This window comes from Osmerus eperlanus, chromosome 11 (assembly GCF_963692335.1).
Source record: "Osmerus eperlanus chromosome 11, fOsmEpe2.1, whole genome shotgun sequence".
Classification (NCBI taxonomy): Eukaryota; Metazoa; Chordata; class Actinopteri; order Osmeriformes; family Osmeridae; genus Osmerus; species Osmerus eperlanus.
In genome coordinates this window covers 13580712-13597654 of record NC_085028.1, presented here as the reverse complement: position 1 = coordinate 13597654, position 16943 = coordinate 13580712, and the positions used below count along the sequence as shown (strand labels likewise).

The following is a 16943-nucleotide window of genomic DNA, read 5'->3' as shown; positions in this document are numbered from 1 at the left end:
AAACATTTGGTGTCTTGTCCTTCAAATGGAGGCAGTTTGTATGACAGTTAAGTGATTATTGCCTAGCTACAGGGACCTCAGCAGCCATGTATGTTTTGGCTAACAGAAGGAGTTCCAAGGGTGGATACCGATCCCTACTGTGCAAATTTAACCAAATGCCTCTGGAACTGACAACTTCTAGTTTCTTACAGCAGTCTAAAGTCAGAAGGGTCAACTTTCAGAGACAAAACAGATTTCCAATATTGTCTTCACTGTGTGAGTCCAAGTGGGGACCATTAACATTCATTAACTGCAAAAAAAAACTATCAGCCTACTCTTCAGATGCAGCCAGGAGCTGTAGCATTTCTGCAGTATGGCTCTTCTGTTTTTCCAAGTGTGTGTGTGTGTGTGTACACACACAGGAGCTCATGGAAATACATCCCTACAAGCGAGGAGACGTTATCTCTTTAACCCTCCCTCAGCCTTCATTGTCAATCAAGTCACAGCCCGTCCAAACATTCACACACACACAGGGAAGCCCCTTGGAGCCTCCAGTTCCCACAGTATGTGTCAGTACTCCTCACTCCCCTCGCTCCTCAAAGACATACTGTGAAAACTGGCACCGTCTATACTTTTGACCTACTTTGAGGCATCTTTGAGTGGTATGCATACAGACAATCAGCGTTTGTAGTATGAGGTCCACAGACAGCAGCAGCATTGAAGACATGTTCAAAATCATCTGGGGTACCGTGCATGATTAGTCACACCTCAGATATAGTAATAACACATCTGACTCATCACTGACCCATTAGATACAAGATAGCGGCTAACACATGGTATACTGTCTTTATCAATGTGGGGGGGATACAAATGTAACTCTGAATGTACTTCCATATACTTTAATTGTGAGACATTTGCTGAGTTCCCAAAGAAAATCTCTGATTACGATCAGTGGTGTTCCAATCAGCTCACTGTGCAAACGCAAAGAGTGTCCTGCCGTTTCAGTGCATTCGTTTTCAAGGGGCTGCATTATATCTTTTTTTTTTTTTTACTTTTTTTTTTTTTACAAACTGACACCGGAGGCAAACAGCCTTGCAGAGTTAACTGAAACCAGTCCAGTGTGCGAGAGCAGAGGCCTCCCTCCCTCTGCAGGGACGGGGTAGCGGGAGCCGTGCTCACTGCCTCTGGGGCTGATTGCCAAATGCCCCCCTGCCTTCCCACCCCACCCTCGCCCCCCATCCCAAAGTCAACTCAACCTCCTGCCATTCCAGCCCCCTACCCCCCACCCTCCCCACCCCCACCCCATGCTCCCCTGGGCCTGGAGCTCCAATCACAGACCTGCAGCCTCCCGCCTCTCTCCCCTTCCCTCTTTCCTTTCCTTCACTTTCTCTGGATTTGGCGCCCCCCCTCCTTTAAGCCTGCGATTGCACCACTCCATTGTGGAGTCTGTCTCTTGTACTCCAAGCGGTCCCAGCTGCTGCTTCCAGTGTCTTCACTCTTCAGGGTTAGTGCTGCAGCGACGCTGGAACTCCTGGCCATACTCATGGATCCATTTGTTAGCCACTGGAACATACATTTAGTATATTGTGTCATGATCTAAGCCCCCAAAATGTTTTTCTTCTTCTAAGAAGCATTAAGAACTCATATGCAAGACTTGAAGCAAATGTTTCTACTTAAACGGCCATAGTAATGACTTATATACTGCATCTTTCTATGTTTCTGTAAGTATAGTGTCCTTGACAGTAGCATCCAGGAGGGAGTTAAGTGATGTGGAATGGGGGCCAACCGCACATGTTTGACATCCCTCCACAGCACACAGTGTATCACCAGCTCTCTATCATCCCTCCTGCATCTCTCTAATGTGACACAGATGTGGCCCTAACCCACAGTCAGGTCAGCCTCTAGTGTACTGGAGACTACAGCTTCTTTAAAAATGTATCATAAATGCTCATACAAATAAGATATGGCCATATATGGTCATAATGTATACATTACACATGATGTCACACAAACTGTGAATTCTAAGCCAAACTGTGTATATTATTAATGTTTACATGAGTACCTGCACTGTAACATGCACACCAATCATTGTTCGTCTCCATGGTAAATATTTAGCAGTCTTACCCCATTTGTCTCCAATAAGGACAGGACAACCAGCATGCAGGGTGTCCCCGTCACCTTGACCGTTTCTATGGAGATTCCACCAGAAGAGGGCAGCATTCTGAAACACCAGACATAGGCGCGTTTGTTGCCCACAAAAAATAACAACAAATATCTTGCCTAGATTGTGTGTGGTCCTATCCTCTAATGCAGACCTGAATCCACTGAGAAAGAGTGAGATCTTTCTTGTTTTTCTAATACTTGGGCAGAAAGTGAAACTTCACAAACCAAGATTTGAAAGTTGAACCCAGGTGAGGATCTGGCCAATTTCAACATTTCTTAATCCAAACTCTCTTACTCCCCTTTCTCTTGACAGAACTGTATTACTGTCAGCAGAGGCCACAAGAGATTCTAAAAACAACATAATGTTAAAGAATAACTTCACCTTTCAGGAGGAATTCTTATTATGGATTAAGACAGTTTGACAGTTAAAATGTTAGAAGCCCTTTCTAGCCGTTTCTATATGAAAACAAAAGACGATGAAATGTTTGATATATTTACCTGCACAACAGGAACACTGAAGTTGGCGTGGATGAAGACTGTGGACCCGCCTGCGTCAACAGAGCTGAGCTGGGTGATGACAACAGTCTCTCAAAGGTTTGTCTAGCCATGTGTGCACTCCTTTAAAAGCCATCTGGTGTACTGGCGGAATTTGTCCACAGCTTAGAAGCTAACATTCTAATCTATACTACTTCACTCTGGAATGTTGAACTTGGACTACAGAATAACTTCAGTTAGAGTAAAATTCTGTCACACAGCAAAGACAATTCATTTTTACATGCCAGAAAAAGAGGTTTCCTTACATATATCATAAACGTTGCCACTCGATTCCCGGTTTTAAGCTTAAACAGGGGACTTGATGCTGACTTGAGACATGGAGGGAAGCAAGGCCATCGTCAGAGCATGTGGTTCAAACACACCCCTCAATATTCTCATCACCCATAAGTAACACGGGTGAGAGTACAGTCAGAGCAGCCAGAATGAATGTGTCAGAGTAGACTCTTGTGAGGATAAAGCAGCTTTCAGATGTACTTACTGTAGCATGATCAAAGTGAGGTTCATAGTGACCTCCGATACCATAGTTGACCACCTGGAGGTACTCTCCGTGTGGAGGCTGGACGTTCAGCCCTGTGAGCATAGAGATGCGCTGGTCCAGTTGCTTCACAATAGGGTGGACTGTGTCCTTCAACCATGCACTGAAAGACAAAGTAAAAATTCCCCTCATATTTCTATTCAAATCTCTAGAGAGATTACATAGTTGTTACATAAGGGTGGATGTAAATTTGCATTGTAGTAAATGTTATACACCATAAAATTAACTCAGGCAGTGAGTATATTGAGTTGCTACAGTATGGCAGCTTTGTTCAGCAGGTGAGATTTTATTGCTGCTTTTGACTGTTATGAGAGGGAACAATAAAAAATAGCAATTTCAGTTTGTAATAAAGCTGCAGCAACAAGCCAGAGATGTCGCAGTAAATTAAGTTGTAGCTCTTATTATTAACTATGCGTCCCTTTAGGATCGTACTGTAGGACGTGCTCAAATACTGTAGTGTTTGCTCATCATACCTCTTGCTGATTCGATACTCAGCTGTTGCCTGCTTCTCTCCTGATGCCACCACAGACCTCCTTAACTTGTGTCATAAAATGACAGAAGAAAATCGTCATTTTTACTTGCATGTTAGTAATTTCACATGAATAGTAAACTTCTAGGATCCAGATGCAAGCAATTAAGTTAATATTAAAAACAAAATTCAAACGCAACAGAAAAAGTGGGACAACTTGTCGAGTTTTTAAAATGTTGGCGAAACAAAGCCTTTAGTCACCAGAGCCATGATGGAAATACTTTTCTGGCCTATCTATTTACAAACCCCATCTTGAATTCCCCAGAGATTAGACAGCCAATACAGCCCTGAGACTAGACAACTAATACAGCTAGGCCTTGGAACTGACAGCAGGATGAAATACCAAGTTCAAGGCACAGAGAGCCTCCACAGCAAACCACATGACTAACAGTCCGGGCCTGTTTCTAATCAACGCACCAGAACACCATCAAATGTCAACATAATTATGAAATAAGTGGTGGGATTTCTATCTAAAGAAATGGTGGAAAACCTATTGGTCGGTGCCAAAACCTCACATAAGCTATAAGACATTATTTGAGTTACCGCAGCTCGCCAGACTAATTGAGTCAGCACAAAGTGTCTCCACTGCAAATACAATTCTCCTTTCAATGCTGCCAGGATACAACATACATATAATATTATCTGTCAGTTGTGAAGGAGAGAATTTTGTTTCTTGCCTTGGAGCCCTGCTAATTGAGCAGTCTTAGAAGCTACGCCAAGGACTCTATAGTACAGTAGATGCGTAGCATTAAGCTGTGTGTTAAATTATTGGAACCGTGTCAACTATTTCTTCAAAGGTTTTTTGATGTTGGAGATGTCTCAATTCCTTCAGTATTGTTCCACTGTATCCAGACAGAAATCAGAGCAATGCAGATGGGATGTAGACATAATGAAACTAATATTGGTTGATATAAGCTTTTGTTGGGCATTTCAATGTAAGAGACAAAGAGAGAGAGACAGACTTAACATCTTGTTAAATCATGCAGAGCAGAGACAACCTGGCAACCTTTCACCAAAACCTTCCATCATGACTTTGAGCAGGGTAGTGTAAGGTGCCAGACCACTGGAGAACACTATGATGGGAAACTTCCGAAAATAACTAACTCCAACAGAGCCATGACTGCCAGCCAGTCAGTATGCACACTCACTCTCCAGCTAAACCTTTGCAGATGTAATTAACACTTACCAAATAGAAGAGGTATCCTCAGTCTCAATATAATCCAAATAGTTTACAAAATAAAACTTGCTACAATAGGTTACATTGTTCTTATCATGGTTTCAGTTACTGACCCCAGGATGGGCATGGAACTTGATGTTGTTACCCTCAGCGTCAGTGATGAAGCTGTGGTAGAGGACCACGAACGGCTGCAGGCTGAGAACCTCTCGTCTGACTGGCTTCAGCAACAGGCCCGGACTGCCATTGGTGAAGTAGTCACAGAAGAGGTCAGGGTTCTCATAGTGCTTTGGCTGTGAGAGAAAAGTGCATTTGAAGTCATTTATTGAAGCCAGAACAGCGAGAAAGCATTGGTAATTTTCTTTTCACTCACAGAACTCGTTTTGAATGTTCTTCCCTCCTTGCTAGCTAGTATGAGAATGAAGCCAACTCTCAGCTTGTTTTGAAAAATCACAACAGTTGTGCATGACATTTCGATCAACATATGATCTGAAGCCAGCGATTGTCACTTTGAACATCAAGCTTCTTTGGCATTGAGTTAAAGACATGATTAGCAGTAGCGTAATATTATGACTGCTGATAAAAACTCTACCTGATGACCTTGTGTCTGGCACAGTCTCTCATATGCGTTCCTTGTCCTGAGATAAGTGGTGTTGGGCCTCTTCAACACGCCATCAGAATCCTGTAACTGTGGACTTTCAACAAGCAGCCTCTCGTACTTCTCCACGTTCTGTAGAACTCTGCCGTTCATGGGATCTGAATGGCCAAGGAATATGTCAATATTATTCACACAGTCATCACATGCTCCATCTGTACAATGCTGCTTCAACATGCAGTATATATATGCAGTATATATATATATATATATATATACTGCATGTTGAAGCAGCACAGATGTGTTCCCAGTTTCTTTCTTCACAGTAAACACAAACACATTGCATTCTGTGTCTACATTACATTACACATATTCAGAATATAGGCAACAAGAAGCTGGCTGAGGGAGTGGGCGGAGAGGCAGTGAGTACTATCTAGATTAAAAATGATGTATTTCTTGGATTGATGTGTGAAGCAGATGTCCAAACTAAGTCCAGTTGGTGGAATTCCATGCTATGGTTTAATGGTAGGATATTTTGACTGGAAAGTATTACCGTGGTGAAGCAACTCCTGGGAGAGACTGAGTGCATAGGTCACGTTTCCTGTCTGAGAAAACAAAGAGAAAGAAGTGTTCTCATGACTACAAACTATCTGTGGTGTCTCCGGTATTATAATATGATACCCTGTCACTACAGGGTATGAAACCCACCTTAAAGTGTGAGAAAGCCAGGTGGTCCAGAGCATCTTCCAGAGTGCCCTCGTTCTCTGGGCTCCACTCCCCTCCTGACCCACGGAACAGGCGGACAGACTCCTCCAGCCATTGGACAGAGTGGTAGTAATCCTCCTGCTCATAGGCTACCTGAAATCACATCAGCCTATGACACATGGGTATCTTTCCACAGACTATCCTGGGCAGCCAAGGCCGACGGCTGCTGTATGTGTCTGCTTACTTCAGTACAGATGATCAAGTGTCAACAATTTCTTTGGGCATTTCTAATCCAAGGTATTTCTCATTGGATACTTCTTACTGCTTAAAGGCAGGATTGGTACGTTTTGCCAACCTAGTCATTTCGGCTTGAGTTTGAAAGGATTCAAACCAAAATATCCCACCCCCTCCCTTCAAAGCCACTCCCCACACATGAACTCATTGACTCACTACTGCCGGGAGGTAGGTAGACAGACAAGTAGCCTGTCCAATTAATGACAATCATCAAGTTCAGTCCAAACTAAATGATTGGTCGTGTTTATTACAGTCCTGTGAGCCTACAGATATCAGATGTATTTAATGTTACTGTCAAACCTTTAGATTTCTTAGTTGCTATCTCGATGTTAAGTTTATTTAGCTAATATGACAAAAAGTGCATCTCAATAACATTACCGGCCCTGCCTTTCAGAGTTACTTGGATTTCCCACCTCAAAAATAAGCATGGAAACTGGGTTTGGACAAAACATTGTGCAAGAGATTTTTTGTTTACATTTACAAAACAAATCTTGCTTAAACCTTCCAAAACTGTGAAGGGACCTTGAGAGCTTTGTTAGAGTATAAGTGAGTCATATGTCAGGCTGAGTCACTTAAAAAAATGTTGCAAGGATTTGATTCTCAAGGCTGTAGTTTTGGACTTGCCCTAACCCTAACTCTCCAAAACTTGGATAATGACAGCACATGGATCTTGAACTGCTGGTTTTAAACAACTATAAAATTGCCATAGCAAGCTGTAACTGCACGTTTAGATGACTACTCCCTTAAAAAAGCATCTGTTAAGGAACTCTTGTAGATTATCATGGTGAAGTGAAGAGGATATTCTCACACTCTCATTGTGACTTCCTTAGAGAAGGATGATGTCTTTTCCCTTACATTTATATCCCTCCCACAGTGTCTCTACTGTGCATCATCACTGTAGTGAGACAGCTGAGTTTGTTGTGGGAAGTGACTCAAAGCTGGAGTGTTTTTTACCCTTTCTGTATGAGGGAACACTCTGGTCATCCCAACAAGATTCCCCTGACACATAAAGGAGGAATTCAGTGGCGACTGAGAAAGGCAGATGGGAACTTAACTTTTATAGTCTTCTCTGGATGGAATACTAATTAGAGCTATTCTCACTGAGCTCCCTTGGTCTTGTACTCCTCATGTTGCAGATCTCATTCCCCTACTCTGTATATCCAACTGAGAGGTCAGAGGAGAACACACACACACACACACACACACACACACACACACTGAGGTTAGGTTACCTTTCCGACCAGAAAGCAGTCATCTCCAGAAAGTGGGATGGAAACTGGTGGACTGTAGATGTTAATAGGGTTGTCATTCGTCCCCCTCTGGAAGTGGCCCCTCACCAGCCCCCCCACCTGAAGATCATACACATCCTGCAGCCTCATCAGACCTCTAGCTGCCCCATACAAGTCCTCCAGTTTGGGTAAGATGGCCTCTTCTTCCTCGTAACCTGACCTGAGGGCTGAAACACCAGCAGAAGATCACAAAGCATGTGGAGGTGGGGTGCTGACAGGTCAAGGCAAAGGAGGGGGACAGACCCCTGTAAAACCTGTGTCCTAGGTCATCTCAGTTAACAGGACCAGATGTTCTTTTAGGAGAGCAGTAAAACCTTGGGTGTTCTCAACGGCCTCTTCACTGTAAACCACGTTCTGCCACTCTGACTGTAAGCGCTTGATCAGAGTAAACGCCACCAGTGGGTTTGACATCGATGCTGCTGCTCCACTGTACACTTCTTTATGCACGTCAGACACTTTTGAATAGAACCTGGGAAAATAATTACTTTTATAAATGAGTCGAGATACGAAAACGTAGCCTACTCGTTGAAGCAATTGGTTTGCTACTGATAGGCTACGAAGGTAGGCTACAACGTTTACAGTAAGTATAGTAGCCCATTGACGTAATGGTAATGGTAGGATAAACATACACACATTGCAAAGTTTAAACAATAAGACTGAAGCATTGGCGAATAAAGGTTTAAGAAAATCATAACTACATTGCCAATGCTATGAGATACGCGGCTTCTTGGTAAGACAGTCCCTAGATATTAGACAAACATGCCCCTGCATCTCACCTGTCACTCACCTTTTGATGTCGTCGAGTCTCTCTGACTCGTGCTCGATGTACGTTTGTAAATGACTGATAAGTTCTCTTTCAACATTAATGGCTTGCTTAATGTTCAGTAACGACGTGTACATCTCACCAAAAGACAATGGAATTGCAATCACACTGATCAATCCCCAAATATAGTAAAAATTGATTGGTTGGAAAAAAGGCATTTTTGTTCGGTAGCTACAAGGCTTCATCACAACAGACTCCAGGTTCCCAGTTATTAACAACTATGATTTCCATATAGTGCTGAGGGCTAGTCGCTATTCTTTTTCAGGATTGTTGACTGAACATTGCGCTCTGTCCCTCCGCCTTGCAAAAATCAAACATTCGTTACCAGCAAAGCGCATCGCTGTCCCTGACAAATTAGGTCAGTTTTCACTATCACCAATATAACACAAACTTATAATATAATAATCAAATAAAGTCGTCTACTGACTCAGAATTTTTTTTACTTTAAAAGGTCATTTTTGTCAAATTTACCAGACCATGGTTTCCTAACTTCCTTTCCTATCGAATTAAGCGACTCAGTCATTTAAAGACCGTCATGAGGTTCACGTAACTGAACGCGCAACTCGTTACTGAATTAGTTGACCAAATTATTATACCAAGAGCATCCTTCAATTGTTATCACGTAGACGTAAATTAATTTGTTGCGATCATTTTAAAATTGGGATTACAGTGACACCTATGGGTATTCAAGGATAACATTTCGACCAAGGCAGCCTACATGGACTGTACGACAAAGCCAAATAACGTACAAAATGATGAACTTTTTGTAGTATTTTTATGTCAATCATCGAATAATTACATTCATTGCATAATAAAGTCATGGTATTACTTCATCACTATCAGGGATATTTTATTAGCATTTTACAGGCAGGGATTAAACAATTCATGTTAGGACAACTGCATTTAAACCATCAGGAAATAGTTATTAAATTACCTCAATCAAAGATGCATTATTCCAAGACAGAAAGATGGCACACAGCTAAGGACTGTAACATGTAGGCTGGACTGTACATTGTAGACTCATATAAGGGGCACTACACCCATGAAAGTGATCAGACTAGCTGATTACAAATGTATGGTTTGTAGCTACACAATTTCAGCACACAATTACAGCACAGCAGAAGCCGACATCTACTTTTGTTACAATATCATGCTGAGGAAGGTTTCTATATAGTTGACAATTGCCCAGAGTTTTTTTGTTGGTACAGATTTTGTTAATATATATGTGACACTTCAATGCTGCAATTTCCCTTTGGGTATTTATAAAGTACCAACTACTATATCCTTGTATCATCATTCTGCTCACATTTCATTGTTGTTTTCTAACAATTGCCATCCAGAACTTAGACCAAGCCCAGGGAGGGTAGGCTAGGACACAGTCATCTACCCCTGTGCTTGGCCAAGGCCCTGGTTCTGTGTGCAACCGTGTATGACCAGCAGGGGACAGCTCTCCTCATGTAGACTCTGATATTCTCGTCCCGCAGGCCGTAGATGAGTGGGCTGAGGAAGCGAGGCAGCAGGATGAAGCAGAAGTAATTAAAGAAGGAGATGTGCTCCCTCAGCCAGCCAACCTGCAGCACAATCACGCTTTCTGTGATCGGGTGTGTGAAGGCCATCATGCAGAGCAGCAACTGGAAACCGTGGAGCAGCACTGTGTGCATGGCCTTTCCCACCGACGCCCTGTCCTGTCGCAACTTCCTGGTCTCCAGCAGGATCCTCATGTAGGTGAACAGGATGATGGCCGCCACCCCGGCAAAGAACAACCCGTTGAGGGTGACCTTGAACAGAGTCTGTATTGGCGAGGTGCTCAGGACCACAGTTTTACACAGCACGGGGGTGGACAGGAAGTCAACGCCAGGCTGGACCTTGCCCAAGGAGTAGTCTACTATGGGCAGGATGCTGCTGACCAGCAACAGGACCAGGATGATGATCCATATGCGGTCGGAACGCCAGGCAGGTGGGCACTGCAGGGGGTAGAAGATGGCCACGTAGCGCTCCAGTGACATTGTGGCCAGGATCAAAGGTGTGTTCTGGAAGGTGGCGGTGGAGAAAAAGAGCAGAGGCATGCAGTAGACACTGGCGATGCGTACCTGGCCCATGACGAGGAGGAAGAGTAGCACGGAGGTAAGGAGCTGCAGGGTGTCATTGATCAACATGTAGGCGAACAGGATGTAACGTGAACTCTCCAGGAACTGTCTGTGAGATGCGAAGATGTGTAGCATGATCACAATGCAGTAGAGGAAGATGCAGAAGAATGGGATGACCACACACACCTTGACGATCACAGACAGGTTGGCACTGCCTGACGTCTCGTTCAGATTCTGCATTTTTCACTGAGACCCAAAGATGCCACAATGGAAATCTGGAACAACACGTCGAAACTATGGATTAAAAAAAATTGAAGATATTGTTTTCTGCATGATATCCAAAATTACTTTAAGCCTACCTGAGAACGTCCTCTCCAGACAGCGTTTGGACTTGATGTAGATTTTATACATTCATTCCTGCATATTGCTCCTATTCCGTTCTTTAATTTTCCAACCCTCCCTCCAATATGACAGTCTTTTGATTTCTCCTGGGACAGATTAATTTCATGCCATTGTCATTGTGCATCAAGTTTGTAATTAAAGCAGAACTTCCTGAGCAGGGAAATTGCTCAATGGTATGACAAAATACTTTTCAGGGGTTTAATCAACCAATTTCAACGTTGATTTAGTAAAGACTGATACATTGAATTATCCATTTGACAAAGTAAAAAAGCAATAGTTAATATCTATTATTTTGCTGTTTGATTAACTACTGTTGTAATTGCCTTCACTTTTGCTTGCCGCTTTTTACCTTTCAACATACAGAATGCCTACATCAATAATTTACCTAAAAAAATGTTTTTATCTGTTCAATGGCATCTATGCTTTGAAGTGAATACTGTATTATGGATCAAATAATATATATGATTTATTATCATATATATTGTTTTCTTAAATTTTTTATCAAAAGGGTTCATATACAGAAGGCCCTAAAATGAAAGGCCAATCCCCTGAACTGGGACTGTTTTTGTTGTTGTAGAGAGCATGATGAAACCTTATGTCATCACGGTTTGTTTACTCGTGATGGGGATGGATCGTATTGGATGAGGAGAAAGGAGTCCCAGGATGTCCCCGGAGGACAGTTAGGGAGCTGGCCCCATGTTCCCTGATTAGGAATTAACCAGACTAGAAGATAATTAACAGAGAGCTCCAGAGTCTAGTCTAATTGTGCAACCTTATGTTTAATTTTGTTTGACAAACAGTTTGACTCTGTGGACAGCAGCACGTTGGAGCCTTCTTTATGCATCAGTAATGAAGTCAGCTGGGGCTAGACCAGGGATTGACCAAAGAGGGATATTTTTCAAAGGGGTAAATTCAAACCTTACACTTCTTGACCCCCCCCCCCCCCCCCCCCCCCCCCATGCACATCAGCAAAACCTTTTTGCAATTTATTCTACTAAGAATTCTGCTTTTTAACTGTTGATCACAATTATATATTAACAATAAACACAGTAACTAATGTATCATGAAAGAGTACAAGCGATTAATTAACTCATTTATTCATGTATGAGAAGAGAAGAGGGATTCATACTGTGGTCCTATTGTTAGATAGCCTACATAAAATAAAATAAATACAGTATACTGAAATGCTTGTTTTATTTATTCCCTTAAGCTATCACATTAAACTGACTTAGAAAGACTATTGTAATTCATAATGATTAGGTAAATACAGTGGGCCACATAGAAATAAGCAGTAGACATCCACAAATACAAAGCTGCCAACTCTCACGGTTTCGTCGTGTGACACACGCATTTCAACCATTTCTCACGCTCTCACGCCACACATTGTATATCTCATGCTGAAAAGGCAACGCCAAACAAGTAGCCAAGCTAACGTTGTAAACAGTAACGGACGAGGCGCAGGTTAACGGAGTGAAGCATCATTGACGCGCAAACAGCCGTTCAAACTCGCCTGGGGGGGGGGGGGGGGGGGGGGGAGTGAAGCTCGCGAAAGCTCGCCTAAGGGGACGACGACAAATCTCACGCCAAGGTTTTTGGAAAAGTTGGCAGCCCTGCAAATACAGTTTGCCTAGTACCATCATTGTGAGCACAGCTCAATCCTGTTAATGCTGATGAAAATATTAGATTTCTGGATCAAATCTAGGGTTAATTTTCTTGTTCAGGTCACGACAAGAGTAGCGAACCGTGACTCTTAAACCTTGGCCCTGACCCCAATTACTCGTCGGAAAAAAACACGATACAGCGCGCACACAGCATTAAGGCCTACATGAATTTGTGTTGGTCATTAGGCACTATTTGAGCCAGCTCTTACGGCACTATTCGCGGTAATTGTGCTTAATGACGTTGCGTTGGTACATTTAGCGCATAGATATATATATAAAGTAAAGGCATTAGGCTACAGATTGACCGGTCATTCTGCACAACACTATAACATATAGGCTCTCAAAAGCTTTGGTTTTCTGCACAAAATTAAGTTCTGGTGTAGGTCTTTCTTTGCCGATTATCTCCGACTTCTCATTAACCGTTTACCATGACAAAGGCGCATAATAAATGTTAATCAATGTCCTCCTCAGTTGCGGGAAATTTACTAACGGCTTTACTTGTGAAGTGAACGAACAAGCTGACGTTAGCTGATTTATTAGTTTGTGATTGCGTTCTCCACAGCGGGCGGAACTTGCCATAAAGTTAGCGATAACAAAGCCCACCCATTTAGAGGGAAGATATGATTGTTCAATTTTACTGTCAATGGAAATGAGTCTTTCATGGAATTACTATTAATTGGCCATGTGTAAATTCATAGCTGGACCACCAATCACAGAGCTGCATAGCATTTTCCTCCCAACAACGGAGGCTGCAAAATTCTGAAAGGGTGACAAAAGGGGATTTTTTCATTTAACTCTTCACATTCCAACACAAACTGAATAGGCGGGATTGAAGGGTTTATTTCAGAAACATTGTCTTTAGATTGTCAAATTATGAATTGATAAAATAAAATAATAACAGATTACTTTTATAATCTATATTTTATATAATATATTTTTAAAATATATTAGGCCCTCTCTGAGGGCCTAGAGGGCCCTGACGGTTCCCCCCTGTACGACATAGCCAAATAACGTATAGTAAAAGCAAAATAATGAACCTTTTGTAGTATTTTTATATTAATCATCTAAAAATGACATTCATTGCATAATAAAGTCTTGGTATTACTTCATTACTATCAGGGACATTTTATTAGCATTTTCCAGGCAGGGATTAAACAATTAATGTTAGGACAACTGCATTTAAACCATCAGGAAATAGTTAGGCTATTAAATTACCTCAATCAAAGATGCATTATTCCAAGACAGAAAGATGGCACACAGCTAAGGACTGTAACATGTAGGCTGGACTGTACATTGTAGACTCATATAAGGGGCACTACACCCATGAAATTTATCAGACAAGCTGATTACAAATGTATGGTTTGTAGCTACACAATTTCAGCACACAATTACAGCAGAAGCCGACATCTACTTTAGTTACAATATCATGCTGAGGAAAGTTTCTATATAGTTGAAAACTGTGCAAATGCCCAGAGTTTTTTGTTGGTACAGATTTTGTTAATATACATGTGACACTCATGCCTGCTACAATGCTGCAATTTACCCTTTGGGTATTTATAAAGTACCAACTACTATATCCTTGTATCATCATTCTTTTCACATTCCATTGTTGTTTTCTAACAATTGCCATCCAGAACTTAGACCAAGCCCAGGGAGGGTAGGCTAGGACACAGTCATCTACCCCTGTGCTTGGCCAAGGCCCTGGTTCTGTGTGCAACCGTGTATGACCAGCAGGGGACAGCTCTCCTTATGTAGACTCTGATATTCTCGTCCCGCAGGCCGTAGATGAGCGGGCTGAGGAAGCGAGGCAGCAGGATGAAGCAGAAGTAATTAAAGAAGGAGATGTGCTCCCTCAGCCAGCCAACCTGCAGCACAATCACGCTTTCTGTGATCGGGTGTGTGAAGGCCATCATGCAGAGCAGCAACTGGAAACCGTGGAGCAGCACTGTGTGCATGGCCTTTCCCACCGACGCCCTGTCCTGTCGCAGCTTCCTGGTCTCCAGCAGGATCCTCATGTAGGTGAACAGGATGATGGCCGCCACCCCGACAAAGAACAACCCGTTGAGGGTGACCTTGAACAGAGTCTGTATCGGCAAGGTGGTGAGGACAGGGTTACACAGCACGGGGGTTGACAGGAAGTCAACGCCAGGCTGGACCTTGCCCAAGGAGTAGTCTACTATGGGCAGCATGCTGCTGACCAGCCACAGGACCAGGATGATGATCCATATGCGATCGGAACGCCAGGCAGGTGGGCACTGCAGGGGGTAGAAGATGGCCACGTAGCGCTCCAGTGACATTGTGGCCAGGATCAAAGGTGTGTTCTGGAAGGTGGCGGTGGAGAAGAAGAGCAGAGGCATGCAGTAGACACTGGCGATGCGTACCTGGCCCATGACGAAGAGGAAGAGTAGCACGGAGGTAAGGAGCTGCAGGGTGTCATTGATCAACATGTAGGCGAACAGGATGTAACGTGAACTCTCCAGGAACTGTCTGTGAGATGCGAAGATGTGTAGCATGATCACAATGCAGTAGAGGAAGATGCAGAAGAATGGGATGACCACACACACCTTGACGATCACAGACAGGTTGGAACTGCCTGACGTCTCGTTCAGATTCTGCATTTTTCACCGAGACCCAAAGAGCCCACAATGGAAATCTGGAAAAATGAAAAACAAGTCAAAGCTATGGATCTTTTTATCAAGCCTACCTGAAAACGTCCTCTCCAGACAGCGTTTGGACTTAATGTAGATTTTATACATTCATTCCTGCATATTGCTCCTATTCGGTTCTTTAATTTTCCTACCCTCCCTCCAATATGACAGTCTCTTGATTTCTCCCGGGACAGATTAATTTCATGCCATTGTCATTGTGCATCAAGTTTGTAATTAAAGCTGAACTTCATGAGCAGGGAAATTGCTCAATGAAGGATGACAAAATACTTTTCAGGGGTTTAATTAACCAATTTCAACCTTGATTTACTAAAGACTGATACATTGAATTATCCATGTGACAAAGTAAAAAAGCAATAGTTAATATCTATTATTTTGCTGTTTGATTAACTACTATTGTAATTGGGTGTGTTCACGCCTTCGGCGAGCACAACCTTTGTTCTCTCACATATATATTATTTATTGGGTGTGCTCAAGCCTTCGGCGAGAGCACAACCTTTGTTCTCTCACATATATATTTGTGAGAATGCTGTTAAGCATTCTCACTATTGTTTTCCTGTTTCTCTTTATTATTATTATTATTGTGAGAATGCTGTTAAGCATTCTCACTATTGTTTTCCTGTTTCTCTTTATTATTGTGAGAATGCTGTTAAGCATTCTCACTATTGTTTTCCTGTTTCTCTTTATTGTGAGAATGCTGTTAAGCATTCTCACTATTGCTTTTCAACTTCTCAGTTCTTCCGCCGTTTTTTGGCCTTTAACTCGTTCTGCATACTTTAACCGATTCCTACAACTTTTGTATCAAAACGTTCAGCTCCTTCAGGAGATGATGGCTATGACTTTTGGTATTTCTCACTTTTATACTTTTTAAGACATTAAGGTTTTTGTGCAAATTATTCTCCCATTAAAAGTAATGGTAAATCCTTTCAAATCATTAAAAAGCTTCCTCCTCTTTCAAACGTAACTACTTCAGCTTACTTTCAGCTAGAGACACCATTCAACCTTTAAAATGTTCACAAGACATTCAGCTATTCCCAAATGATTCAGCTTTTTCAAATGTTCAGCCAATTTTGAATTATGACAGTTTGAAATACATTAAAATGATTGCTCCTTCTTGATTTTTATGAATGAGCAGCAAGCAGAGTGGCACACTCTGCTTGCTGCTCTTTTTCTGATATTCAACTAATTTGTCAAACAAATTCCTCTAACGTTCATATACTTTAACTAACAGAAACAAGTTATACCTTAAAATGTAGGAAACATTGTCCTCTTTCAGCCAATGTAACTACTAAAGAGCTCACGTTTACAGATTTTCAGCTATGAGCCTTGAAGCGAGAGCAGCCTTTCAAATTCTCTCACTAACTTCAATGGAGAGGTGAGTAAAATCAGTCAGAGAAAGCAAGAAGGAACAAGATTTTGAAACTGCCGATAGAGTCGTATTTCTGACCGCACAGACATATAAAGGACATCTCTGGTTTCGGCAGAG

The 16943-nt window shown here is 42.3% G+C and overlaps 3 protein-coding genes across 8 annotated transcripts; all 3 read right to left on the bottom strand.

Moving 5' to 3' along the window:
* Positions 1–1278: 1278 nt before the first annotated feature.
* Positions 1279–9101, bottom strand: p4ha3 (prolyl 4-hydroxylase, alpha polypeptide III). 6 transcript variants are annotated; one of them, XR_009931585.1, is made up of 15 exons: positions 8606–9101; positions 8133–8287; positions 7762–7985; positions 6239–6388; positions 6084–6135; positions 5528–5691; positions 5309–5371; positions 5052–5228; positions 3706–3770; positions 3176–3335; positions 2943–3005; positions 2641–2709; positions 2368–2490; positions 2104–2200; positions 1511–1542 (listed from the first exon to the last, which is right to left on the bottom strand). XR_009931585.1 is itself a non-coding variant. In XM_062472794.1 (14 exons), coding segments are annotated over exons 1-14 (1512 nt in total). In that variant the 5' UTR covers positions 8519–8579; the 3' UTR covers positions 1279–1471. The 6 variants fall into 6 exon arrangements, 3 of the variants coding, with proteins under 3 accessions (XP_062328778.1, XP_062328776.1, XP_062328777.1); XM_062472794.1 differs by lacking the exons at positions 2368–2490; positions 8606–9101 and adding an exon at positions 8517–8579 and having other exon boundaries at positions 1279–1542; XM_062472792.1 differs by lacking the exon at positions 2368–2490 and having other exon boundaries at positions 1280–1542; positions 8606–9099.
* An 830-nt stretch (positions 9102–9931) lies between these two features.
* On the bottom strand, positions 9932–11000 carry or95a1 (odorant receptor, family 95, subfamily A, member 1). The gene has a single exon (XM_062472795.1). It carries the CDS (start codon positions 10966–10968, stop codon positions 10021–10023), a length of 948 nt encoding a protein of 315 aa, XP_062328779.1. The 5' UTR covers positions 10969–11000; the 3' UTR covers positions 9932–10020.
* A 3430-nt stretch (positions 11001–14430) lies between these two features.
* Positions 14431–15472, bottom strand: LOC134028901 (odorant receptor 131-2-like). Its single transcript, XM_062472796.1, has one exon. The coding sequence runs from the start codon at positions 15407–15409 to the stop codon at positions 14465–14467; it is 945 nt and encodes a 314-aa protein (XP_062328780.1). The 5' UTR covers positions 15410–15472; the 3' UTR covers positions 14431–14464.
* Positions 15473–16943: the final 1471 nt, after the last annotated feature.